The sequence below is a fragment of the Anolis carolinensis genome, chromosome 2, assembly GCF_035594765.1.
Source record: "Anolis carolinensis isolate JA03-04 chromosome 2, rAnoCar3.1.pri, whole genome shotgun sequence".
NCBI classification, from domain to species: Eukaryota; Metazoa; Chordata; class Lepidosauria; order Squamata; family Dactyloidae; genus Anolis; species Anolis carolinensis.
In genome coordinates this window covers 196,511,300-196,539,107 of record NC_085842.1, presented here as the reverse complement: position 1 = coordinate 196,539,107, position 27,808 = coordinate 196,511,300, and the positions used below count along the sequence as shown (strand labels likewise).

At 45.3% G+C, this 27,808-nt stretch overlaps 1 protein-coding gene across 1 annotated transcript in view; it reads right to left on the bottom strand.

Moving 5' to 3' along the window:
* Nucleotides 1-3,559: 3,559 nt before the first annotated feature.
* Nucleotides 3,560-27,808, bottom strand: part of zswim4 (zinc finger SWIM-type containing 4) — a 53,437-nt gene continuing 29,188 nt past the window's right edge. The window contains exons 3-14 of the mRNA XM_003216404.4: nt 25,758-26,114; nt 22,764-22,912; nt 21,839-21,989; nt 20,481-20,660; nt 19,200-19,514; nt 18,396-18,533; nt 17,596-17,850; nt 16,717-16,852; nt 15,606-15,763; nt 15,289-15,452; nt 7,951-8,032; nt 3,560-6,716 (exon numbers count right to left, since the gene is read on the bottom strand). Coding sequence (XP_003216452.1) covers nt 5,830-6,716; nt 7,951-8,032; nt 15,289-15,452; nt 15,606-15,763; nt 16,717-16,852; nt 17,596-17,850; nt 18,396-18,533; nt 19,200-19,514; nt 20,481-20,660; nt 21,839-21,989; nt 22,764-22,912; nt 25,758-26,114 — 2,972 coding nt within the window. The 3' untranslated portion in view covers nt 3,560-5,829. The remainder of the gene's footprint in view (nt 6,717-7,950; nt 8,033-15,288; nt 15,453-15,605; nt 15,764-16,716; nt 16,853-17,595; nt 17,851-18,395; nt 18,534-19,199; nt 19,515-20,480; nt 20,661-21,838; nt 21,990-22,763; nt 22,913-25,757; nt 26,115-27,808) is intronic.

Here is a 27,808-nt window from a genome sequence, read left to right as displayed (position 1 = left end):
CTGATTGTTTCTTGTCTGAAATTCCCATTTTCTGAGTGTTGTTCTTTATTTACCATTCTGCTTTTAGAGTGTTTTTAAATACTGGTAGCCAGATTGTGTTCATTTTCATGGCTTCCTCCTTTCTGTTGAAATTGTCCACATGCTTGTGGATTTCAATGGCTTCAAATGGATTTCGTATTGGGATTGTTTGAGGGTATGATCCTGGACCCACCAAGATTTCCCACTCTAGATGATATCCAATTCTCAGATTGATTATTCCTAAACTGTTCTGGCAAAACCATCACTGAATATTCCTTACCTAGAAAAACCCTAAGAAATAATGGGGTCACTATAAGTCAACAGAAGACTTCAAGATATATACACACACATGCATCCTATACATGTAGACACTGCATATTTTTAGATGACAATTCTTAGCATTACCAGTAAAATGACATGTATATATTCTGTCTTTCTATACACATGTACATTTTTCTATGGTAAAGAAAGTGGAAGAACTGGTGAGATGACATGGTAATGCCTGCAGCCCAAGATATATTTCTGTGAATATAACAGGGAGAGAATACGTATTTAAAGCCTCACTCAGAAGCATCCAATGTCATTTTGCCTTTCTAACCTCCCTAAAGGCTTCCTCCATTTCCTTTTTACTTCAGAAAACCTGTTCAAGAGTGAAAGAAATTATAGTTGTACATTGTCCGTGGTGCTAAAAGCTATCCTTCTGAGAAAAGGAGATGGTAACCCAAAACATCTGGATGGCACTTTGTTAGTGCTGTAATAATGGCATCTGTTTAATAACATGAAGAGAATCAGAATTGTTTCAAATCTCTCTAACATTATAGTGTCCGCTCACATAATGACCACCATCTAAACTTATGAAATATGCAAGTGTGATTTGAGCCCGAGTTAACATAAATGTACTTCTATCTATATTGTCGGCATGTTTTTTTCAAAACAATGGGCCCTGCTATCTATTGAGGTTTGGTTCCAGGAACAAAATCCACGTATATTTAGGTTAAAAGTAAAGGTTTTCCCCTGACATTAAGAGTCATGTCTGACTCTGGGGGTTGGTACTCATCTCCATTTCTAGACCGAAGAACCAGCATTGTCCGTAGACACCTCCTAGGTCATGTGGCCAGTATGACTGCATGGAACGCCATTACCTTCCTGCAGAAGCGGTACCTGTTAATCTACTCACATTTGCATGTTTTCAAACTGCTAGGTTGGCAGAAGCTGGAGCTAATAGCGGGAGCTCACTCTGCTTCCCGGATTTGAACTGCCAACCTTTTAGTCAGCAAGTTCAGGAGCTCAGTGGTTTAACCCGCTGCGCCACTGGATATATAAGTCCCACTATATATAAAGACATAGTAAGATGATGTCTCTCATAAAAATGGCAAAATCAAGGTTTGCTTTTTTGAATTTTTCTTTGGCTGCGGGAGTTGGGGGGATATTTTCAAGTCATGGATAATTCAGTCTTTGGATACACAGTCCATGAATATGGAGGGCTGAGTATTCAGCTATATTTGACTTAACTGGTTTGCTAAAATGCATTCAGTTAATATCAAAACTGTTTAATAGCATATTTTAGCTTGGCAAAATATGGATTTCAGAATTCGCTTCTCCCCTCACTGCCAACCCCTTAGCTATTTGAGTCGCCAGTGGCATAGTGGGTTAAACCCTTGTGCCAGCAGGACTGCTGACTTGAAGATTGGGTTGCTGACCTGAAGGTTGCCGGTTTGAATCCAACCCAGAGAGAGCGTGGATGAGCTCCCTCTATCAGCTACAGCTTCATGCAAGGACATGAGAGAAGCCTCCCAGAAGGATGGTAAAGCATCAAAACATCTGGGCGTCCCCTGGGCAATGTTCTTGCAGATGGCCATTTCTCTCACACCAGAAGCAACTTGCAGTTTTTCAAGTCACTTCTGACAGGGAACAAAGGCTATTTGATAACTGATGTGACATTGCTGACATCAGACAATGGAAGTGCAGTTGCCAATAGTAAATTCTTACTTTTTGTAGCTACTGAGCAAGTGACCAAAAAAACCCCGACCCTCAAAAACATTTCAGATTTTGAAATTGGCTTTCAAGAACATCAACACCCACAAAACAATACTCATCCAGGCCTGTAGCCTGTTTGCCTTCCCTGTCTATATAGCCCCCAGTTTAGAAACCAGGGATAGAGTCATATATCCTACGTAATAATTAAACCCCACAGGCAAGTCCTTACTTGCTTCATGGCTGTGATTCAGAACTGTGTCACTTGAAAATAGATTCCAACCTAACATTGCTTGGTTTCGCCCAAAGGTATGATTCTAACCATAGAGTTCACAGTGTCATGACTATTCTTGGAACCTCATCCCACATCTATTTCAGCAGTAGACTGAGCTATTTCAAAATAGGCAGTCGTATGTGGCTGGGAACTGACATCAGTGTTTACCTTTACATTCGATTTTTTCTATTCATTGGCCTGAGAATGGAAGAAATGTAACATTTCTGATAGGTTGGTTGAGGCCATTGCAATCATCCCTCCACATTTGTGGGTTTAACTTTTGTGGCTTATTCACATATTTTGATGAAAATGTTCTCTGGGAATCTCTAGGTCAGGGGTCCTCTAAGCCCTGAAGGCTGGATATGGCCTCCAAGGTTATTTACCCAGCCCATCCTAAATTTTAGATTTAGGGTTGCACTACGGCACAGAGATTAAATTGAACATCTGACTCTCCATCAGTATTGCAACCAGATTCAGTTGCCAACCCAGTTGGCTTCTCTAAGTGGAATTGGAGGAGCATCTTCTTGGTTCTCTGCCTCAGACAGCAAACTATTTTGAATGATAACTGCTTAGCCTAGGAACAACAGTGCAGAAAGCCCCTGAAAGTCTGCCTGAAATAATGGATCCAGGAAACCCAAATAGTTCACTCTATACTTGCTCCTGGTTCAAGGATGCCTTGGTAATGTGCTCGCCGATTCTCCTCTCCTATCTCAGTATTTTCCAGGCGCACTTACCTGATGATCAACATTTTTGGAACTGGAAGATCAGTAGTTATACAGATTTTCCTGCAGCATCAGGGGCATTTGGGAGTGCCTTTAGCTGGCACTTATCTGAAGGTAACAGCCTGGAGATCAACAAGATATTGGAGATGGCTGTTTGGAACTTTCCCATTGGCCCTGTGATGCATTCAAAAGAACTGCTGTGTCTTTTGAGACGGAGGAAGCAGAGCCTAGCAGGTCAAGAAGAAAGGAGCTCGGCAGAGCAGGAATACAACATTGGTTTCCAAGTGAGCCATGGTCAGATTCCACCTGTAGTAATTCAACACAATGTGCCTGCGGATTTGTAAAACCTCTTAAAAAGAAAAAGGTTACCACAAACCACCCACATCTGAATTTGACTCAATGAAATGTTACCCTTTCTAAAATAAATATTTTTTTAAAAACTCTGCTACTCTCCAGGCTTTGCATTTGTAAGCATGAGCCAACTGCAGATTCTGATGCAAACACTCGTTGTGGCAAGCTGGAAACAAATGGCCGATTGTTATTCACAGTATCCAAAAGAGAAGCCAGAAAAGAAAAGAAAAACCAAACATTGAGGTTTATGTTAAACCTTTTACAAAATAATACAATAAATGATTCAATAAATAGAAAAAAATTACAAAATTACAGGATTTTGTTTGTTTTGTAATACAGGAAAAAACAAAGAAAAAAACCCCAAACTTGAAAACTAACCGACTAGCTGGCTCCAAAGTGGAGCTGTGCAACACACCAATATCTCCACCAACACTAAGGGCCAGGGGAGCTGAGCCCAGGACGCAGCCTGCCCCCCAGCCCCATGCGCACAAAAAAGGGGGACCCTCTTGGCCCCCTTGCCTCTTCATATATATTAACTTTGTAAAACATTATCTTGTCTTCACAATAATCTAATTAGTAGCATGAGCTTGTTGTGGTTTGTTCCTGAGTACATTTTATCCAGCAGAAAAAAAACTGGGAATTTGGAGCAGAATGTTTCTGGAAATATCGTTCAACACCCCACTAGTGGCCACAGAACTCCCCCACTTTGCTCTCTAAAAGATTATGCAAGCCCAAAGTTGGGCAGCATGATTTTATGGGTGCTGACAATGTAGATTATAATCCAAGAAACCTGAGACCCAAGATTTTCCAAAAAGGGGGAAGGGGAACTTCTTGGCTCTCTTGTGCCAGCAACTTGGGGCATGGCAAGCATCTGTGGTGGCAGGCCTGGCCACGTCGTAGCGCTGCTGTGGTCGGAGAAAGAGGGAAGAGGTTTGAGGTATGAGAGCTGTCTGCCCACCAGCAGCTCCAAGTATCTATACTGGCAGAGACAGAAAGTGGGAATCCTTCAGTTGTAGGAGTCTGGGGGCATCAATTGAGGAAGAAAATTAGGAAAGAGGGATGACAACAGACAAGGACACCAGCCCCTCAAAGTGCCCTTGGTGCATCCCCTTCAGTGCCCCCAACCACACTGTAAACAAGTTCTGTAGACAGTTAGTGGCCCAAGAGCACAGCCCAAGGAAATCTGAAATACTGAAACATTTGGGAGAGGGGGGTTGGGGAACGGAGGCAAGCCCGAGAGGAGGAAGGACAATCCTCAACTGCACAGCAGGACTAGAAGACTGATGGAGAAGCCAGCTGGGGTATAAGGTTGTGGTTGGCATTGGAGGAGTTAATGTGCCTGTGTCTGCGTGGTGGTGGGGAAGCCAAGCTTGAGGCCTGGGCATGATGCCCTCCTGGTCTCTTCAACAGGTACTGTTCCATGAAAGACACAGAAAGCCCCTTCTGACTCAGTGCATCAGGTCCATCAACCCCCTTCAGAGAATTTAAACTCCCTAATGTAGCCCATTTGTCAACAGCAGACTGACATTAGCAAGACCATTCAACAGGAAGTGGTTCCATCATACTAGTCCAGCTTGAGAAAAACCCACAGCCCAGCCAGTGAGAGCAATCCCTTAAAGCAACAGAGATTCTGTACCAAATGCTTTTAGCACAAAGGCACAGGAACCTGTCAGTACAAAGATGGATCCAAGGACAACCCATTCCTCCTCCACCAGTCCCTCCTGACCAGACAGGTTTCAACACAGGTTTGGTACTTCAAATGTAAGGAATATTGAGGTCACAGAGATACTGCAAGTGAGGAGCAGGGACTCTAAGCAAGGAGAAAGAGGTGCATAACCACCCAAAATTACATAAATGAGGCCAAAGCAATCACCAGCACCATCAGTGGTGTTGAAATATAAAATTGGGAGAGCAGCTGTGAAATTCCACAGGATGGGATGCCCCAACACCGGCAAGAGCCTGCCAAGGCCTGGAGCATTCAAGCAAAGCCTGTGTGGGCGTAAGGGGGAATTCCTCCTCTCATCCTGCATGTTAATACTGAAATTGGCAACTCCTGCATTCCAAAGCGCAGGCCAAGTTCCTTCCTGCCCTGCCAACAGGGCTGGTGCTTCAAACCTTGCATGGAGTCTGTGCCTGGCCCAGGTGTTGCAGAATCCCCACCCCACCCCCCTGAATGCCATCCCATCTGGGGCTCCATTCTGAACCCCGGCTGCAGTGCAGAACTGTCTGCTCAGTTTTACAGTGCTGGAGCACCATCACCAAAAGGAGGAGAGAGGCCTCGCTGCTCTTCCTGCAACTGGCAAAGGGTTTTGGAATCCAGGAAGAAATCCAGACTCTGGCTGGCCACGTACCCAAGCACATGTGTCCAAAAGAGAACAGAGCTTTCTGCTTTGCACTCCATGACAAAGTGCTTCTGATCAAGGGGGGGAGGGAATCCCTCCAACTGCCGAAACCCCCTTAAGCCAAAGCCTTCCCTCCTCTAATGGTCCTCTAGCCAAAGCGCTCCCGCACCAGCAACATCAGTTTCTTCTTGCCCTTGTAGGTCTGTTTGAGGTTGTCAAGGAACTGCCCAAAGCGCCTGTGCCCATCATGGGCCATGAGGAAGGTCTCACGGGCTTTGCCCAGGAACTCAATGAACTCTCCATAGTGCCGGGGACTGATGTGGGTGAGGCGCGAGTGAGTGGTGCTGATGTAGGCTGCCATGGCTGCCTCCAGGAGCTGGCAGAGCGGGGCCTTGTCCATGGCAAACAGCTTCCCTCCAGCACTGGCGCTGCCAGCCCCCCGGCGCCCCCCACCCAGCGAGGCAAGGGCAGGGGGTGGAAGGCTCCAGCGGTGCAAGATGTCCGAGAGCATTGGGGCACACTGCACACTTTTGATGACCAGTGGGACTATGGCAGCCAGCTCGTTCTTCCCCAGTGACTGGCTAAGGGAGCAAGCCCAGAGGACGTCATTGAGGGCAGGGTGGGTGTCCTGGTTGAAAGCAATGCTGAGGTGCGAGAAGGCCAGAGTGGCCAGCTTGTAGGCTCTCATGGGCAGCCCACGATGCTCCATGTACCGGGCCACAGTGAAGAGGTGAGAGTGACCCATGCCAGCAGAGGCCGCCGAGTCCAGTACGATCTGGTAAGCTGCCTCAAAGGCAGCGTGGTTCTTCTCGCAGAGAGTCAGAGCGGGCAGTGCACAGTTCTGGGGGTCCTTCATGGCACACTGCAAGGCTAGCGTCCGGGCACAAGTACAGAGCTCATCCCGCTGTGCCGAGCTCAGGCTCAGCCTTAGCAGCGTGGCATGTGTGGTGCCCGTCACAGCCACAATGGTTGTTGCCTCAATGGGTGTGAAGAGTGTGTACCAGTTCTGCATAATGTTCATCAGGGCCTGGACACCTGTTGTAGGAGAAAGTGTGAAAAGAGGGCACAAGTTCACTACAAAAGACCACAATGCAGACTGTCTCTAGAGTGAATGAAAGGCTACCAAAAGAACTAAGAGTGGAAAGTCCCAAACATCCAGAGGGGCACAGATTATGCAAGCCTGCTCAATGGTAAACATCCAATGGTTTATGGATGTTTACCATAGAGTGGTACTGGATGACCTAGAGATTCTTATAAGTGTTTATTCAAGTAATTCATGGTTTGTTTGGTTTTTTTTTTTTTCATTTTTGCGGGGATCTCACGCTACTAACCCAGAGAATGTGGAGAGGTAACTGCACAAACTGGGAATGGGGAAAAGTGGAAAAACTCCTCCTCCCGTTCTGATATTAGAACCTGGAAAAACTTTGGAGGGAAGTTCATAGAATCATAGAGTTCCAAGAGACCTCATGGGCCACCCAGTTCAACCCTCTGCCAAGAAGCAGGAAAATTGCATTCAAAGCACCCCCAACAGATGGCCACCCAGCCTCTGTTTAAAGGCTAGATGGCTAGCCTTTAAAAGTTCGTGAAAGATAGAAATACATTCTTTTTCACACAATGTATACTCAAATTTCTGGAATCTGCTCTCACAGCAGGTAGTGCTGACCACCAGCTTCGATGGTTTGAGAAGAGGATGAGGCATTTTCATAGAAGATAAGTTACCAACAGTCCATGTCTATAGTGTCAGAGGCAATCTGCTAGAGAACATTAATGGGACCTGGTTGGCCTCTGTAAAAAAAACAGAATGATGGACTAGACAGGGCTTTGCCCTGATCCAGCACGTCCTTGGGGTCCCTTCCTATTCTATGAACCTCAGAACCTCAGAATTGGAAAGGATCACCCAGCCTAGCCACCTGCCATACAAAAATAATCAAAATGCTTCTTAAAGAGGCCCTGATGTAAGATCTCCAAGGAAGTCCACCACTCTTTGAGGCAGTCCATTCTACTACAGTACTTAAAATCTTTCTATGCTCTAAGGAGCAGAATTCAGTCAAGAATCTGTATGTAGGATTCAAGAACTTTTGATGGGGGTGGCAGCAGAAGTAGCAGTGCTGGCAGCAAATTCCAAGCCAGAGCTTGGAAAAGTTCTTTGTTTGGACTGCAACTTCAGAATCCCTGAACTAGCATTGACAACAGTCATACTATTTGAGAATTGGGCTGTCATCTCAAAATGTGACTTTTCCCAAGCTGCGTAGCCTTTCCATCTACTCACCAATTTCAGTGGCACAGCTGACCAGCCAACGCACCATTTCCCTGCGACGCCAGGTCATGGTGTTCAATGTCATCCGCATCACCTATGGAAAGAGCAATTCCAAAAAGGCTTTTTCAAGACAGGCAGGATTCTAAGAAGCCACAACACAGGTTAGCAGCTGACCTTGAAAAAACTATTTTTTTCAGATGCTAGACTCCACATGGCCACAAAAGAAGGTTGCTCTTCTGAAGTATTCCTCCTTCCTAATGCATATGTGGTTCAAATAGTTTGGTGCTACTGGTAACTCATGTGTGATCTGCTGGTAGCCACACTAAGTATGGACTCACTGTGTCTAACTTCCCAAGTGAGTCAGGCCCATTCTACACTGCCACATAAAATCCAGATTATCCACTTTGAACTGGATTATATGGCAGTGTAGATTCATATAATCTAGTCCAAAGTAGATAAACTGGATTATCTGATTTGATTATCTGGATTATATGGCAGTGTAGGGGTCCCAGTGTTTCTTATTTCTCCATGTGTAAAATGGAGCCTCAAAGGCACAAAATTGAGGGAATACCACTACAGTGCCTTGTGCACTTAGAGATGCTCTTTCATCCACATGGTTTAGAGAGGGCACCACATCCTACAGGTGGGGTGAAGGCGGTTCTTGTCTGATCTGATCAAGAAGTTGTGATATTCGTATCTGTACATGTTTGTATATGTGTATTGTAGGTGTATTATAATAAATTGTTTAATTAAAAATAAAAATAAAAAGTTAATTTAAATTTTTTCAAGGGAAATTGTGATGTTTGGAGACTAAGTTCTCATCTAAAAGGCGCTGTTATGATTGAGCCTCGTGGCTCTGTTTCTGACAGGCGTGGGCGTAAGACTCCTCGAGAGTCGGATACTCTCGAGGAGCGAGAGAGAAAAAGACTGCGAGACATATTTGCAGCACCCTCTGACGAAGAGTCTTTCGAAGGGTTCACGGAGAGAATGGAGGAAGGGCTGGTTAGCTCAGAGGAGGATGAGATGGATTGGACTCGGGTAAGGGAGGAATTGGGGGCCACTGGCCATGATGGGGCAGAAGATGAATGGGGACCTTCAGGATTAGACCCATGGCGTAGCTGGAGGGATGGGACGGGATCCACAGCTGGAGATGCTGTTGGGCGTAGTCAGAGGTGTTCCAGCTCTGACGAGGAAAGTGATGAGGAAACGCCCGGGTTAAGGAGGGCAGCTGACAGTGATGAAGATTTGTAACTGGCATAAAATGGGGCTTGGGAGCAATTGCAAATTGCGTCGGGCAAGGTAATCTGGGCAAACGCTTGGGATCCGTGTGTGTGTGTGGGACGCTTCCCTGAAGACTTGTGTGCTTTCCTGTGCTGAGACGTAAGTTGATTGGAATCCAAGGTCAGACGGCGGGAGGGATTGTGTGGGCATTTGTTTGTGCAAACCTGTGCTTACTCTTATTAGCTTGACCTTCCGTCGTCTTTCTGACGGACGCCATCTCCTGCTTTGAGAACCCGGACTGAACTGACCACGGCTTGTCTTCCCCCCTTCTTGGACTTGGAAAAACTACAAACGTCTGGCTTTGATCTACGGAACGGAACTGGTCTACTCTACTTCTACAATCCTTGGCTGCGTCTGCTCGTGTTGGAGATCCTGTCTGCTGTGTGTGTGTGTGGGAGCGACGCAAGTTACTCTAAGCACAGTGTTGGCAGCAGAGAGGAATCTGCTGCCAATTAGTTGCATTCTTTGTATCTTTTGTTCCTTGGCTTTCGTTCTGTTAATACCTAGGCTGAAGCAAGCAGTTTTGTTTTACCCGGATTAAACTCCGGTTTAATCCGGTTTATCTTTTGAACATTTACTTTTGTCCTTTTTTGCTCTTAAAGGCAAAAACTGCCTGGCCCTTGTGTTTTTACGGGCATTTTTGAGTTCTGTAATCTAATAAACTCTGTTACTTTGAATCTTGTGGCGTTCTGTCCTTGACAGATTGCCCGACGCCCATAAAAGGTTTATTGCAGCAATAAACCCGTCAGGAAGACGATGGAAGAGTTAAGAGCCAAAGTAGATCAATTGCAAACGGCCTTTACCGTAAGCCAAACAGCTTTTGCTGTGAAAGGACATGTTTTGACTCCTGAACGCTTTGACGGGACCAGGTGCAAATTGCCAACCTTTTTGGCACAAGTGGAGCTTTATTTTTCTCAGCTCAGTGCTCATGCTTTTCCTACTGACACTAGCAAGGTGGCTTTTATTTTGAGTTTGTTGACCGGTCCCGCAGGACAATGGGCCACTAATTTAATTTTGGGAAACGACCCAGTCAAAGACAATTTGAATAATTTCAAAAAGTTGTTAACTGATACTTTTGGGGATCCTCTCCGCACGGAGAACGCTGGGTGGGCTCTGTATCGGTTGAAACAGGGAAAGGGGACTGTTTTGGATTACTTAAATAAGTTTAACCTGTATCGCCACCAGCTGGATTGGGGAGAAAATGCATTCATGCTTTTATTTACTGCCGGGTTAAGTGATATGCTCCAGGACGAATTAGCACGCTTGGAGCCGGCTGAAAGCTGGGACGCCTTAGTAGCTAAGGTGCTACGTTTAGACGCAAGGTTCGAGGCTCGTAAACACTCAAAAGCAATGTGTGCGCCACCCATGCATGTAACCAGGGCACCTGTGGTGATGGGGGAAGAGCCCATGGAGCTTGGGGTCTTTAAAAAGCTGTCTACAGAGGAAAAGAGCCGTAGGAGGCAGCTGGGCTTGTGTTTGTACTGTGGGAATGCTGGGCATTTTGCCAAAAATTGTAATGTGAAACCTTCCCAGCTTTCGGGAAAAGGCCAGCCCTAGTGCGACGTGAGTCCAACGCACTAGGGCTCCTCAAGCAGTCAACTGAGGGGAGGAAGCATGTTTTCGTACCCATTACTTTATCTGTTGGGGGAAGGGAACTTGTTTCTACTCTGGCACTGCTGGACTCAGGAGCTACGGTCTCCTATGTAGACATTGAGTTTGCGAAGAAGCATGGCATTCCTAGAGTGCGCAAGGCATGCGACGTATGGGTGGAGGGAGCAGATGGGAGACTGCTGGAGACTGGGGTGGTTAACCAGGAAACCTCAGCAGTAACGTGGGAGGTGCAGGGAGTAACGGGAACGTTTGTGTGGGATATTACGAGCTTGCCTAGATATGATGTGATCCTGGGGATGGATTGGCTAGCTGTAGTAAACCCACAAGTGGATTGGGCAACACGTAAGGTGATCTTAAAGAGGCAGGATTGTTGCACTCTAAACGTTACTCTTGCTGATATGGAGGGAGTGCCTGCTGAGTATGGGGAGTTCTCTGATGTATTTTGTAAAAGAGAAGCGGACAAATTACCACCGCACAGGCCATATGATTGCGCCATCAAGTTGGCAGAAGGTGCGAAACTGCCAGCAGGGAGGCTGTATGCTTTGACTGTACCGGAAAGGCAAGCTTTGCGGGAGTTTTTAGATGAAAATTTAGCCAAGGGGTTTATTCGCCCATCTAGTTCTCCAACTGCGGCACCAGTATTCTTTGTAGCCAAAAAGACTGGGGAACTTAGGCTGGTCTGCGACTATCGGATCCTAAACAAATACACCATTCGGGATAGGTACCCGCTCCCTTTAATCTCGGAACTGTTATCAAGGGTGCAAGGGGCTAAGGTCTTTACCAAGCTTGACCTGCGGGGGGCCTATAACTTAATCCGTATACGGGAAGGGGATGAATGGAAGACGGCATTTAACACGTGTTTCGGATGCCACGAGTTCCGAGTCATGCCTTTTGGGCTTTGCAATGCTCCTGCGGTCTTCCAGAGGTTCATGAACGATGTGTTCAGGGACCTAATTGACCAATTTTTAGTGATTTATTTGGATGATATCTTGATTTTTTCTAAGGACGAGAAAGAACATCGTCAACATGTCAAGCAGGTTCTGCACCGACTGCGGGCTAATGGCCTTTTCGCCAAGGCTTCCAAGTGCGTCTTTCATGTGCCTGAAGTGGAGTTCCTAGGTCATGTAGTGTCAGGTAGGGAACTTAAAATGGACCCACATAAGGTTGACGCCGTCAACTCATGGCAGGAGCTGAAGACTAAGAAGGATGTACAAAGGTTCTTAGGTTTTGCTAATTACTACCGGGAGTTTATTCCGAATTTTGCAAAGCTCACGGTACCTTTGACGCAGCTTCTGCGCAAGAAACAGCCATTTGTGTGGGGGCGGGAAGCTCACGAGGCGTTTCTACAACTTAAGTCTAGTTTTCAATCAGATAACATACTAACACATCCTGATGTTGACAAACCGTTCGTGGTAGAAGCGGACGCTTCTAGCTACGCGTTGGGGGCTGTATTGTCTCAGAAGGATTCCTCAGGGACCTTGCGTCCCTGTGGATTTTACTCGCGGCAACTAACACCCTTCGAGCAGAACTATACCATATGGGAGAAGGAGTTGTTGGCGATTAAGGTGGCGTTTGAGGTGTGGCGGCACTGGCTTGAAGGGGCACGGCACCAGATCGTGGTCAGATCTGATCACAAGAACTTAGAGCACTTACAAACAGCAAAGAAGTTAAACCAGCGTCAAATCCGATGGGCTTTGTTTTTCTCCAGGTTTAACTTCAAGGTGCAGTTCGTAGAGGGGAAGGCAAACTTGCGGGCCGATGCTTTATCCCGCAAGCCGGAGTTTAAGACCAATGAGCAGGTTGTATGTCAGACCATCTTGCCTACTGCCTCTCTGTGTGTTGTAGATAATGAGCTCGGGTTACATGACCAGATCCTTGAGGCTCAGAGGGATGATGTGTGGACACAGGAGCAACTGATGCTGCTCTCAGCAGGTAACCGTACCATACTGCCGCATCTACAAGATCAAGACGGAGTATTGGTACGCAGGGGGCAGGTCTACGTACCAGTGGGGGCCCTCAGGTTAGAGGTAATTAGAGCCCACCATGACGAACCCATGGCTGGGCACTTTGGCAGATTCAAGACCGTGCAGCTCATTACCAGGAGCTATTGGTGGCCAAAAATGCGGCAAGACATTCTGCGCTTTTGTGACAGCTGCGCCGTTTGTCAGCAGAGTAAGACGCCTGTTGGGCGCCCTAGAGGGTTGTTGTCGTCTTTACCTGTTCCGGACAGGCCATGGCAAATCATTTCCATGGATTTTATTTCAGATTTGCCTAAGTCTGGGGGTTATACTTGTATTTGGGTGGTGGTGGATTTATTTAGTAAACTGGCTCATTTTATTCCTTGTTCGACCATTCCGGCGGCCCCTACGTTGGCCTTACTATTTACAAAGCACATCTATCGTTTGCACGGAGCACCCGAGGTGATTATTTCAGATAGGGCTCCGCAATTTGTGTCACGCTTTTGGAAACATTTCCATGAGTGCTTGGGGACTAAGTTAAACGTTTCTTCAGCCTTTCATCCGCAAACGGATGGACAGTCGGAACGGGTTAATGGGCTCTTAGAGCAATATCTGCGTTGTTTTTGTTTAGATCAACCCACGGCTTGGGTGAAGTGGTTACCGGTGGCGGAATTTGCTTACAACAATGCGGTGCACACGTCTAGTCAGCATACGCCATTTGAGCTAACTTATGGTTTTCACCCACGGGGAGGTGTGGCGCCGTCGACCAATGTGGTCTCTTCGGACCCTGTGTACCGCTCTTCGGAAATGGCTGCATTGCATGATGTTGCCCGTCGCTTACTGTTGGAAGCTAAGGCAACGCAGAAGACTCAGGCTGACCGCCACAGGCAGGCTGGGGAGGAATTGGAAGAAGGGGATTTGGTGTGGTTATCTTCCAAACATATTAAACAGGCTGGGGGAAAGTTTGCGCCTCGGTATTTGGGTCCCTTTCCTATCGTTAAAAAGATTTCTTCTGTTGCGTTTCGTTTGCGTTTACCGTCTAGTTTAAAGGTCCATCCAGTCTTTCATCGCTCGCTGTTGAAACTTGATACCTCTAGTCGTCGTGGTGCTATAGCGGAGGGTATCACTGCCACTTCTCCGCCATCGGGGGAGGAGGCCTTTGTGAGAGGGGATAGTGTTATGATTGAGCCTCGTGGCTCTGTTTCTGACAGGCGTGGGCGTAAGACTCCTCGAGAGTCGGATACTCTCGAGGAGCGAGAGAGAAAAAGACTGCGAGACATATTTGCAGCACCCTCTGACGAAGAGTCTTTCGAAGGGTTCACGGAGAGAATGGAGGAAGGGCTGGTTAGCTCAGAGGAGGATGAGATGGATTGGACTCGGGTAAGGGAGGAATTGGGGGCCACTGGCCATGACGGGGCAGAAGATGAATGGGGACCTTCAGGATTAGACCCATGGCGTAGCTGGAGGGATGGGACGGGATCCACAGCTGGAGATGCTGTTGGGCGTAGTCAGAGGTGTTCCAGCTCTGACGAGGAAAGTGATGAGGAAACGCCCGGGTTAAGGAGGGCAGCTGACAGTGATGAAGATTTGTAACTGGCATAAAATGGGGCTTGGGAGCAATTGCAAATTGCGTCGGGCAAGGTAATCTGGGCAAACGCTTGGGATCCGTGTGTGTGTGTGGGACGCTTCCCTGAAGACTTGTGTGCTTTCCTGTGCTGAGACGTAAGTTGATTGGAATCCAAGGTCAGACGGCGGGAGGGATTGTGTGGGCATTTGTTTGTGCAAACCTGTGCTTACTCTTATTAGCTTGACCTTCCGTCGTCTTTCTGACGGACGCCATCTCCTGCTTTGAGAACCCGGACTGAACTGACCACGGCTTGTCTTCCCCCCTTCTTGGACTTGGAAAAACTACAAACGTCTGGCTTTGATCTACGGAACGGAACTGGTCTACTCTACTTCTACAATCCTTGGCTGCGTCTGCTCGTGTTGGAGATCCTGTCTGCTGTGTGTGTGTGTGGGAGCGACGCAAGTTACTCTAAGCACAGTGTTGGCAGCAGAGAGGAATCTGCTGCCAATTAGTTGCATTCTTTGTATCTTTTGTTCCTTGGCTTTCGTTCTGTTAATACCTAGGCTGAAGCAAGCAGTTTTGTTTTACCCGGATTAAACTCCGGTTTAATCCGGTTTATCTTTTGAACATTTACTTTTGTCCTTTTTTGCTCTTAAAGGCAAAAACTGCCTGGCCCTTGTGTTTTTACGGGCATTTTTGAGTTCTGTAATCTAATAAACTCTGTTACTTTGAATCTTGTGGCGTTCTGTCCTTGACAGGCGCAGTCAGACCGCTGACATCACCTGGCCCATGGAGAGCAAGAGGAGGGGGGTCAATTATCACGCCAAAGAAGTTTCCCCACTCCTGCTTTAAAACTTGAAGCAATGAGCACTGGGAAATGCTAAATGTCGTTCAGAGAGAACATGGGCACAACTGGCTGAAAGGTACACTCACCTGCAGGCCAAGCTCCAGGGAGATGTTCAGCAAAGTGGTGTCTGGAGGAGTGTTGGCAGGCGTGGCAGTCTTGCAGGCATCTTGAGCTAGTTTGAACAGCAACGCTGGAGAATGGATGTTTTGCTGGATGGAGCCTAGGACCATGCGCAGCCAATTGGGGTCACCTAGAATAAAAGGTGGAGGGGAAGCACAAAATATTACACTAAACCAAACCAAGCTACATAGCTCTGGCCACTGATCATGCCCTCATCCCATCAAAGAGAAAGAAACTGAGTCCCAAATATCTGAATTCTCCCCTCTTCCACAACTGGGGCTACCTTTAGCAGCAGTGAGCATAGCCGATGCCAGCTCGCACTGCCGAGTTTCAAGATGACCCAGGATAAACCAGCGGGGGAAGCGATTGGCCATCATGGAGTCTAGTGGATTCTGGTGCAGGATATCAGTGGCTGGCAACACTGTTTCCAGAACAGGAAGCCTAAACAGAATGAAAAAGGAAATGTATTAGGGGTTGCTGCTTTGGGGGGAGAAAGAGCCAGGACTTGTGTGCCAGAATTTAGAGGACTCCAGTAATGAAAACCTGACTTCAAGCAAATCTTCAGAGAAAGGGGAATTTGGAGGTGGAAGAACTTATGTCTCTGTGTGTATTTATATAGAATTGATAATATAAAACTATATAGAAAGTAAATACAGTACATAAAATAAGAAAAAAGATATGATAAAACATAAAGCATGCATATATACATGCACAACTATTGGCTAGCTACTATACTACATTCACATAAATAAGCTAATTAACATATATACAAGCAAACTAACTAACACAGAGATATAGATGACTGCCAACTTAGCAGTTTATTTTTTTAAGATACCACTACATCTCCCTCCTCTATGCTATTTGGGAAACAAAAATAGGGAGGTGGAAGAATCTGAGGCAAGGTAGTCCTTTCCGGTCAGGGAGCATGACTTTTTAAATGCTGTGATCAACAGCATTTAGTGCAGGATGAGAGAATGTCAAAGATTAGCAGGGAACATTAACCACACAACAAACTTTGGGTGGATGTACCCCTCCCCGCAAAACAGTTGTTTTTAAAATTAATTTCCTGTTTTTTTAAGTCCTCTCTTGGGTCTAAAACAGTGTGAAGTGCCAAAATTTGTGAGAATGTAAAGGCCTCCGTGTTTTGACCTCGAGGGTACTCTGTGGGCCACAAAAAAAGTCCTGGGCCCATATGTGGCCAACAGCCCCCACTTTGCCATTTTCAATTAGTCAGAAAAATCAGGTAATGGCTTAGGGAAGAAGAGTGCCTGTGTATGTGTGAAAGGGGAGGAATACAGCAAATAGGTAATTATACAAGGCTAACTATGCTTCAAGGGAACAAGAGACACAAGGGGAAGAACACAGAGGGTGCAGAGGAATGGGGATTTACATACCTCATGGCTCGCAGTGCCAAGCGATAGGCCAATTCAGGATCATAGGGCAATATGGCTGTGAAGAGGTAGCGGGCAAACGTATGCATGGGAACACTCTCGCGGAACACAACCTCTCCAAATCCGCTGAAGGGACCCCCTGGGAAGAAAAGGCAAGTGACTAGTCAGAGACCATAATTTAGAGTGGATGAGCAATTATTTCAAAGTGAAAGGGAGGTCGGCGAGTACTCGTTTCCAGCCAGATCTTAGGACAATAACATTGTGGGACTACCATCTGCAGAACCTTCTAGTTAGCAGGGCTCACCAGACAAAGCCTGGAAATTGCGTTCCAGAAACATACTTTCCCAAGGCTGTATTTCTGCATGTTGGTATAAATGATTCTCAGTGGCATCACTAGGGTCAGTGTCACCAATTCCTCCTCCTCCACCATCACCACCACCATAAATCAAGGGTCCCCTTTCAGGTCTCTTCAACCTGCGGCCCTCCAGGTGTTTTGGCCTACACCTTCCAGAAATCCCAGCCAGTTTACCAGCTGTTAGGATTTCTGGGTGTTGAAGGCAAAAACATCTGGGGACCCACAGGTTGAGAACCACTGGTTTAGATGATCCGAGACTGAAACCTCCATTTGCCCCAAACCCAAATGGCCAGTGGTCAAGGATGATGGAACCTATAGCTCAATAGTACCTGAAGGGCTACAGGTATTCTCCTCCTCTGCCATAAGCAGATAAATTCTTGACACCCTGTCCTGCACAAGAGGAAGCTCCCATCACTTTGGCTAACCCATGCTGCCTTCTCCCATCACTTCTTTAGTAGCACTGTGGTGGAGTGATGGAGTACTTCGTTTGCAGGAACCCAGGGGACAACCATCACCCACTCACTTACCATCCAATAGCAAAGCTGCTTGTTTGCGGAGCACGGGTACCAGCCGCTCGTCCAGCTCCATCTCCTCCAGGAGGCCAATCAGCTGTTCCTCACTGCGTACCACCTTATCCTGAGCGTACAGCCCCTCTGGCATGGACCTCTGCTGCCCGAGCCCCAGCAAGGACACCTCCAAGGCCAGCATGAAGTACGACTCACCAGGACTCGAAGGTACAGGAATGTGTTGATACAGGGCCTTCTTGGGCTCTGCTGTGGAGTCTGAAGAATGGGGAAGGGGCAACAAGGATGGAACTACTGAATAGAGGGCTAAAAATAGAATAGCCAACATCCTACAAAAACATGCTAATGTTCAGGAGGACCCTTGTGCAAATTCACCCAGAGCTTGCTGAAGTCCTATTTTGGGTCTATGAATCTCAGTATCCCTCAGACAGCATGCCTACTGTCACTGGTTGGAAGCTTGATGGAGATGTAATTTAAAAAGTCCACTTTTTCAAGCTCTGCTCTGCTCTCCTCTGAAATGTCTGGGCAGTCCCATCATAGCCATGACAAGCAAGTGGAAAACTCCTGCACAGATACATCTGTATATACGTAAACCCTTTTCTCAAAGGAGAACAGAAACCCAGCAATGACCTCTCCTTGCATTATCTGAGCCACAAGGAAAAGCATTCCCCCAGACTGCTAATATAGGTCAGAGAGGAGGGATATGTCACTGGCATAGCATATGGGGAGGAATAAACAGTTCTCTCCAACTAGCTCTACCCATCAATCTGATTTTGTTGTTCTCTCCCCAAAATTTTCAGTACCTGGATATAGGGCCAGCCCTTCATCATCTGTCCGGCAGGCCTCCAGAAAAGTGCGGCAGAGGCAGCCAATAGGGTCCAAAGGGTGCCCTACCCATCCCTCCAGGTTGGTGATGCTAGTTGTGCCTTTGTGCAGGAGTTCTAGAAAAGGGAAAAATAACTCAGAAACCAAAAACTGTGCAGAGATTATCACAATGCAGGCCTGAGGAATGGCAATACAAATGAAAACGATTCTACATGTTTGAAAAGTCTTAGGGAAATGGGAAACACCTGCAACAGGAAGAGAAGCGAGACAACAGAGAAAAATACTGAGAGCCTCCTCCCCACTTGAAACTGAAAAGTAAGTGGAGAATGTATGGCCTTCCAGATGTTTTGGGCTTCAGCTTCCACAATCTGCAGTTAGAATGGTTTGCAGATGGGGACTGTGGAAGTTTAATTCAAGGCAATCTGAAGGGTGAAAATGCTTGGCTGGTCTCTCCCCCCTGCCCACAAATCTGAGGCACCTCCTGCTTTGAATAAAAAGAGATCCACAAATGCACATGCCAGCTTTCCACTTCAAAGGTACTCAGAAAGCAGCAGGGGCAAGTGCACAAAGTCAAAGGGAAACCCTACCACTATCCTTCCCCAGGTTCCAGAGACTCTTTTCCAACTTTAGTACTAAAAAAAACTTCAATAGAGAGACAGAGAGAGCCTTTCACACTATTATTGAGCTTTACCTGCCTTCTCATCACCTCCCACCCACAAACAGAACAGAAGCCAAGTCTCTTGCCTCACTCCCACCCAAGCCCTGTTACGCTCCCCTCTTGCCTTTCTTCTGCTGCTTGTAGCTCTCCAGCTGATGACGCCGCTGCAAGCGCATGGCATTTACCACTGCCACTGCAAGGCGCAGGGCCTCACGGGGGTAGCCATGGGAGCGCAAAGCATCCACTCGAGCACAAGCCATGGGGAAAGCATCGCCCAGCCAAAGTGGGTGGCCTTGGGGGTCAAAGCCCAGCTTGTCACTTCCACTTTTCAAGGAGACGCCGTAGCAGTCACTGCTCAGGATCTTCTGCAGGTGACAATCACCCCAGCGAAGTTCCGCAGCCTTGATGGCACGTCCAAAAACCGTCTGCCGAACCGCAGCTATAAAGGAACATACAGATCAGTGTAAGCGTCTGAAAATGGACTGTGGGTACAGAATGAAACCTCTATCCTTCATCTCTTCCAAGTACTAATTTAAAACCACAAAGCATATTTATTTATTTATTTGCTATATTTCTACTCCACTCTTCTCACTTCGAAGGGGACTCAGAGCAGCTTACAGTTTGGCAACTTCAGTGCCACATTGCACATACACAGTGTATACATATAATACAATACAAATCAAAGCACATGTAACATAAAATACAAGACAAAAATCACACAAAGCGCAACAATGTCCAGAAATAAGATATAAATAAATATTAAGCATTAAAAACATTTAAAACCATTGCAATTATTGTGGAGACTCATCAATTAAATAGTATATTTAGCTAAACTCAGTCATCAGTAATAAACATGATCCAGCGAGAAAATTAAGAGAAGTCTCCACAAAATAAATAAAATAATAAAAAATAAAAAAAATTCTGAAAGCAAAACAAAAACAAACGTCTCCACTAAAGACCAGGCGGAACAGAGGAACATATGTCAGGCAGGAACATTTCATGACAGTAACATAGAGTAGGCCATCATTATACTGTGAGTGTGAATTTGAGTGAGAAATTTTCTACTCCACCCCTCAAAATGAGATTGTGGCACAAAAGTGAGTCTGATTTGAGCCACAGCTACTAAGGTTAGTACATGGTTTAAATATTAAAGGTGGGGTTTAAACCCCCAACCTTGAGGTTATTAAACTCTAGAAACATACTCCATAGGATGCAATTATATTCTAGGAGAAGACAACAATCTAGTTCATGGTCCCCACAGAGCAGTGATTCACAAACTCTAGTCCTCCAGGTTTTGGACTTCAGCATCCAGAAGCTTGAGATGCAAGTACAAACCACCTGGAAGAACAAAGTCTGGAGAATACTGCCCTAGAGGACAGCATACTTCTAGCATGTGTCCCCTTACCTGAGTTGCGGTTTGGATTAGGGGGCAAGACACTGCTAGGTCCTATGCTGTCGCAGGAGTAGTTGCCTTCCTCCAAGGGACAGACATCCAGCTTGTTCCACTTCTTGAGAAGCTGCAGCCAGAGAGCCCGTTCTTCCATCTTGCAGTGGGGGCTCAATACCACACACACCCACAGTGCTCCTGCAGCAGAAAAGGGAAAATGGAGGTCAGGCAGGTTAACATCCAGGCAAAACTGTGTATAAGAGGAACTTCAACTTAAAATGGACAGCAAGGTGAGCTGGGGTGGTAGTTTGAGTTATGGTTTGAAGGCAAACAGACCCACAATTTTATGAAGGATAAACAAAGTTCACAGTGACCAGCATTTGGATAGATGTTCCACAGAGCCTGCTCTGAGCTCCAGCTTGGAAAATGAAAAGGACAAATATGTAGTAAAAGACAACAATAAAATATACAATCTAACATATAATTTGCAGCAAGACTAAGGTTCATCACCAGGGCAGGGAGATGAGGCAAGATTAAAAGAAAAAAAATCAGTTATATAGTCAAGATATATTCTGCTCAAAGATTATTGGCTTAAACTAGGAAAAGGCTAGTGTGGTGCACTGCTTTGAGCTTTGGACTCTGACTCTTGAGACCAGGATTCAATTCCTCGCTTATCTATGAAAACCATTGGGTAATCTTGGCTGAGTGACACACTCTCAGCCTCAGAAAACTCTATGATTGGGTCACCTTAGGTTCGCCACAAGTGACTGACAAGCAAATGACAATAGGAGTAGGTAACATCTGGCTCAACAAGGTTCCTTCATCTGTTCAACAGATGTTACCTTCAATCTATGATTGGCACCACTGTTTAAGCATGGGCTAGATGGGAGATACTAGAAATTGCATTCCCAACAACAACTTTTCAAAACCCTTGAGATTGAAGGTAAGACCCTATATGAAGTCAGGAAAGATGTCCCACACAACTGTTTTTCAGTACAAGATGCAAAATATCAGCCCCATCACAGAAGTACTTTCTCATTCGGTTTCTTACAATGTATTATACAAAGGTAGATTTGACATCATTTTTTTTTAAATGAAGCCATATAACATGTAATTTGGCTTTAAAACAGGTAGATAGTCCTTATCCATTGTACACTGGGTTCTCCCACCTTTCTTGCTTTAGAACTGTTTGAAGCAGCTTTCTCCAATCAAGCAGTATCCATATATTTTCAAATTTTCTTTTGTAGCCATAAAGACTAGAAGCTTGCACTTTTGAAAATAAAAGATATCTGAATTTTGTTCCAATTTCCAGGGCTCTGGTCTTGTGAATCACACAGCAACGAACAGCAATTCCATGCTCTATGAGGAATTCTCACCCAGTTCATCCCAGAGCTGCCGGCACTTGTCCGTCATGCCAGCTCCTTGCTGCCGCCATAGTGCTAGGCGCGGATCCTGCAGGAACTGCTCTGTCATCAGGATGAGCATCCGTGCCCCATTGGAGTCCCTCATTCTCAGCATTTCCCGCACCTGAGGAGGGAGAGATATCATAATAGGAGAGATTCAAGAATGTCAGGAAGTAACTCCAATTTCTCTGCTAAAGCTGTATCCACAAATCAAGGAGGAGTCCTTGCCTTAGCTCCAGAGGTTGGAAATGTTATCTTTTTGAAAAACTCAAGGTGGATATGTTGGCTAACTACCACTTTTCTAAAATCTGCAGATCTCAAACTCTACTTGTCAAAAATTAACATTGCCCAATCCTTATTCTGAGTGTGTGGAAGGCCTCAGCATTAGCACTCCAGAGCCCTCACAATCCAAATAATGGTGGCTCATTATACCCGCATCATCCCAGATCCCCAAGTACCAGTAGACACAATATTTATCCACAACTTATTAGGAGATAGATGACAAGAAAGAAAAAACATTCCCACTCCCTCCACAGACTGGATGCTGTTAAGAGGATCTCCCCTTGAGCCCTAAATGTTGCCTGGAGTTCCCCACTGGTGCTTCTGCCTAAAACAAAGTTGTGTTCCTATCCAATCCACACTTGGGAAGGAGAACAAAAGCCATTTCAATTGATCTTTTCAGGAACAAGTGTTCACACTGACACTCAAGTGTCCTCTCAGATGGGGTAGCTGAGAACTGGAAAAGGAATCTTCATAATCCCTAATCAGTGACCAAAGACAACACTGATTCTTCACCTGACCATGATAGGAGGGGCTTGATGAGCCTGGGAGAACAAGACCCCTCTACAGGGTGGAGGTTGCACCTCCTACCCTACTACAGATGAGCAGGAGCCTTTACCTTGTTGAACATGGACTGCAGCTGTTTGCTTGCTCCATAGTAACCTCCATTTGAGAGAAGCTGTTTCACTTGTTCTTGGATCTGCTCTTCATCTAGGTGCCAGCAGTTTGCATCCTCAATTCCAGCACCAGCTGTGGGGTCAGGGGCACCTGGGAAAAAATCATCAAAATGTTGGCTGTCAAATATGCAATAACTGTAACAGCCTGGGTTACCCAGTCGGCACTGTAGTTTAGAAGCCAGTAAATATGCCCCATCTCCTGTCCAGTAAAAAAACCTTTCCAGATTTTATGAGAATAACAGCGGGGAATGGGTGACCCTCCAAAAGTTGTTGGACCCACTTTATTCCTCACCATTGACCCAATTACTCTTAACTTGTAGGAGTTGAAGTTCAAAATGTTGGAAGTACCCAAGTTCATGACCCCTACTTTCAGAACACAAAAGAAGGATAAGTATAGCAGTTCTTGTTTCAGCTTAACTAATGAATCAGGATGTTTTTACTCTAGATCACGACTTCATAAACTGTGGGTCGTGATCCCAAATGGGGTCCTCTTAGCTCAAGGTTGGGATCACAACAATTTTGGCAAAAGTAAAAGTTTTCTGAATGTCACTTAGCAACTGTGGTAGATAATTGCACAGGTCTGTTGTTCAGAGGTTACAGTGGGCTCTGCGGAAGATGCTTCTGCTGGATTTCACGAAAAGAAAAATCTGCCTGCCTAGCAAGCTTTGCAAACGCTGATTTGTTTGATTTTTATACCTAATTTATATACCTATATGCTCAGTGTTACGTAAACATTTCTGAGGCCGAAAGTGGTTGCTAGTGGAAAAGTTTAAGACCTGCTCTTGATCAAAATGGGCACAGTGCAATTCAGGGCCATATGCAATTCCTGAACCCCACTTTTGTGGATCTTAAGCTCTCCCAGCAATACCCCCAACTCCCCCACTCATTTTAAATGAAAAAAATTCAGCATGATTTAACAGGTAATTTTTGCTGTTAAAACATGCAGAAAGCCCCACAACTGCATGAAAATACCCCACCTTATCTCTAGGGGCATCCTAGACCCCTACACTACCCCAAATACCTCTGTTTTCCTATACAGTCACCCTCGCATCTGGAAGGTAGGCTTCCTCAGAGGGGTCTTGCACCCCCATCCCAAGCAAATGTGGAGGGCCTACCATAGACATTTTAAGCTCAGGAATAAGCCAGAATCCAGTATTTGGGACCTCATAAGTCATGTACTATGCTGAGCTTGAAATCAGTCCTTGGATTCAAACAATTTGGGGAGATTGGCTTGCAAACTAACTTTAGAATCAGAGGTAGAATAACAACTGAGTTTTTTTCAGTCAGAGGAGTTACATGTATAATTTTAATATGGAGATTTAAAAAAATGTTATCTAATGATTCTGAGATCTGTTCTGCCTCCATTCCTCCTTGTCATCTGTCTAGTTCAACGTTTGCTTACACTGTTTGCATTGGGAAGATGGTGAATCAGGGTTACAGAAACAGACTTCTCATATTGATTGAAGCAACATGTCTGCAGTGTAATAAGCCTGAGCTGGAAAAAATATGGGCTTCTACTCTAGCCAATCCTACTGGAGTTATGCCTACAACAGGCAATGTAAACAGCTGCTGCCTCCAGATTCCTTTACGATGCATGAACAGCAAAACAGAGATAACAGGGAGAGCAGATAAGCCAACCTCACCAGCTACCCCCAACATGTTAAAAAAGAGCACAAATCTGTAAGTCTGGCCATCGAAAGGAAAATTGTAAGAAAAATGAAGAATGATAAAAATTAAAAAAAATTATCCCTAGATTCATTTTGGAAGATGATTTCAAGTGATCTCTATAGGTTTCCAAATGTTTTCATTTAATTATACAAATTTTTATCTAATCTGGTTATTTTATTTCCAGTGTAGATATTATTGTTAATGTTGTATTAAAATTGCTGAAACTTGTTGGACTGCTCTCTTCTTGGTTGTACAGGAACCTCTCTATACGACTTCTGCCCTTGGCACCAGTTATTCTGTAAAAGAAGTAGTGCCAAAGTATACAACTACTTCATTCACTGAATACATCTGCATTGTTTTAGAAATTCCATACCACTCACATCAAAGAAATGTTGCTCAGGGCAGCCCTAACATTGGGCAGCGTAAAACAGTGAGCACAACAATACTGTCCAGGAAAACAATCCTGCATGCTGTAAACTAATCTTCAGGTAAGGTGGAAGATACCGTCCCATCATAAGTACTGAAATCAAGTGCAACTCCTAGTCTAGTTGCCTTCTGCATCATTTTGTCTTTTTTCTCAGCCAGCAAAACACAAACTGGCCACAGTATGGCTATTCCATTCTAAGTTATTTTATTCTGTAATAGCGTATAAACCCAATGTTGCCCAGTTGTCGGAGGGGTCACCCCCTCCACCCCCGCTTTTATCCCTTCTTTCCCTAATACCACATCTTTTCCCCCTTTCCTTTCTCTTCCTTCTCTCCTTTTTCCTTCTTCCCCCATCCCTCCTTTCCTTCTCCTTTCTTATCTATCTATCTACCTATCTATCTATCTTCCCTTTCACAGATGTGGGCGAAACATCAGGAGAGACAGCTTCTGGAACATGACTATATAGCCCGAAAGACTCACAGCAACCCAAAGATTCCTAACTCTTTCGGTACTAATGTTGGAGAGTGATCCCTGGTCAAAGTGGTCCCCGTTGAAGTGGGCCCTGGTCAAAAAAGGGTTGGGAAACACTGATACAGAAAGAGTTAAGGAACTTTGTTCATTTACAGATATGCATATGGCAGTACACCTTGGTGAAGCAGATTTTTGGCCTCACTCAGTGGCCTTTGTTAGCAGCCACTCTTACAAATCTATGTCTCAATTCCTCCAATAAGAAATTGAGAAAAGGGAAGCAAGGGATGTTGGCACCCCAAGAACCTTCTTCTGGCCTTATCTCCCCCATTCCAATTGTTGGTTCCCTCATGGACTCAAGCAGAGCTCCTTACCATGCACTCGGTTTATTTCAGAGCCAAGCAACAGAATCTCATCGGCCAGCCTTTGAGCTGTCGGCAGCACTTCTGTGTGGTGAGCACTGATCAAGTACTGCACAAACTTCTGCAGCTGGTCTCGGTTCATCTGTGACAAGGTTTCAGAGATGGGCAGGCGCAGCTCCACTTGGCGAGCATGTCGGATGCGGTGCAAGGACAAGGCCACCACATGGGCACAGTAGAAGATATCCCGGTTATCACAGGCACAGCTCACCGACGTAATCTTGCAGCGGTCAAAGCTGATGGAGACATGGTAACTGTGCTCGGGCTCACTGGGACCAGGTGGCTCTGTTACAATACCACTCAGATGGAAACCTGTAAGATTTTTTAAGTCAAGGAGGAGGAGAAAAACAAGATATAGGCTGTAAGCACGCTAAGGAACTGTCCCCCTATGCAAGAAGTCTATAATATCTTCAAATAACAAAATCGAAGAACAGCACGAATGGCGATGATGATGATGGCAGAAAACAGGACTGAGATCTGAGTCAAAGAGCTTGTTTATACTGAAAAAGTATGTTTTGCACATTTTCCTGTGCTGCAGTAACCCTGCAGTGACTCCCAATACTGCAACATATATGATACACATTTCTCCAAGACGAATACATTTCCAGTCCTTCACATTATTTTTGACCACATGGCTATGACTGCTCTGCATTTCTCTCTTACCATCATGCATGTGAATATTTTTTTAATTCAACCTTGCAAAGAAACACTTCCTGGTAAGAAGTATCACCCCCCACAAATCATCTCCTCCCATCACTAACCCCTCCCCTCAATTCCACAGCAAAGTGAAACTGCCTGGAAGACTGGCTACATACCAAAGTATCCAGATTTTTCTGTAAAACCATGGATATAAAAGCTAAGGTTTTTAAAATTGGATCAAAGCACAAAGGACCATATTGCAAGCAAATTGTCAAAAACATGTGTCTGGACCATAGTGCCAGGTACATTAATAGTATGATTTTTTTTTCCTATAGTGAAAGCGAACTCCCAAATCAGCTGTCAAGTCCATGGGCACTGAGAGAACATCTCAACAAGTACTGTGCGGGGACATGGGAGATCCAGGCTCAAATCTCCCTTAGACCTATGAAAAGTGTGGGAGGCCTTATGAGGATAAGTCAAAAATTTCAATCAACTTTCAGAAAAGACAAATACATCTCCCTGCTTTTCAATATACTTTGTCCATTTGTCAAGAAGCTTCATATTATTTTATTAAAATAGTGCTTTAGGATGACCTGTGAGCCAGGGATGTACCTCTTCAATAAACATGAATATTTGTCTTCATAGGATTCTTTCCAGGGTCCAAACATGTGATAGTCTGATGGGGTAAGATCACGACTATAGGGAGGATGCTTTGATGTTTCAAAGCAAAGTTTTTAGAGAGCGTCAACAGTGTTGGTAGTGGTGTGTGGATGTGCATTGACATGCAACAACACAACACCCTTGGATAGCTGTCCTTGCTATAAAATACCCTCAATAAGTATCAGCATCAGACACTCTCAGACAACAGAAAATGAATCACTGCTCTTCTTTCACGCAAATCACAAAGGGGACAGCCATTTTCTTTTTCACCACAATTGCAAATAAACTGATGTAACTCTCTCAAAACTGCACAGCAATGACTGAGGAGATAGCGACCTTGTATAGAAAGTGCTGATAAGTTAGTATGGCCAACAGAAGTTTTAATATAACCAGAGTGTGGATAGTTTTTTAGTCATCATCATATTTATTATTCATTGCCAGCTTAACAATTTTATCAATGGTCCCGTTAGAAAATGTATATCTGGACAAGAAACATCACATGCTTATTTACTGGTTTATCAAATCATACAGGTAATGGACTTGAATTCCTATTAGCCTGGTTGGCCTGTAACTCCTATCAGCTCCAGATGTGTTTGGCTGGAACTTTCATCAGGGCCAGATCTGGATGGATTGGAACTTGTACCGACAAGACTCTCCAGATGTGACTGGACTCCAACTCTCATCATCCTCCATCAGGCCTCCCAACC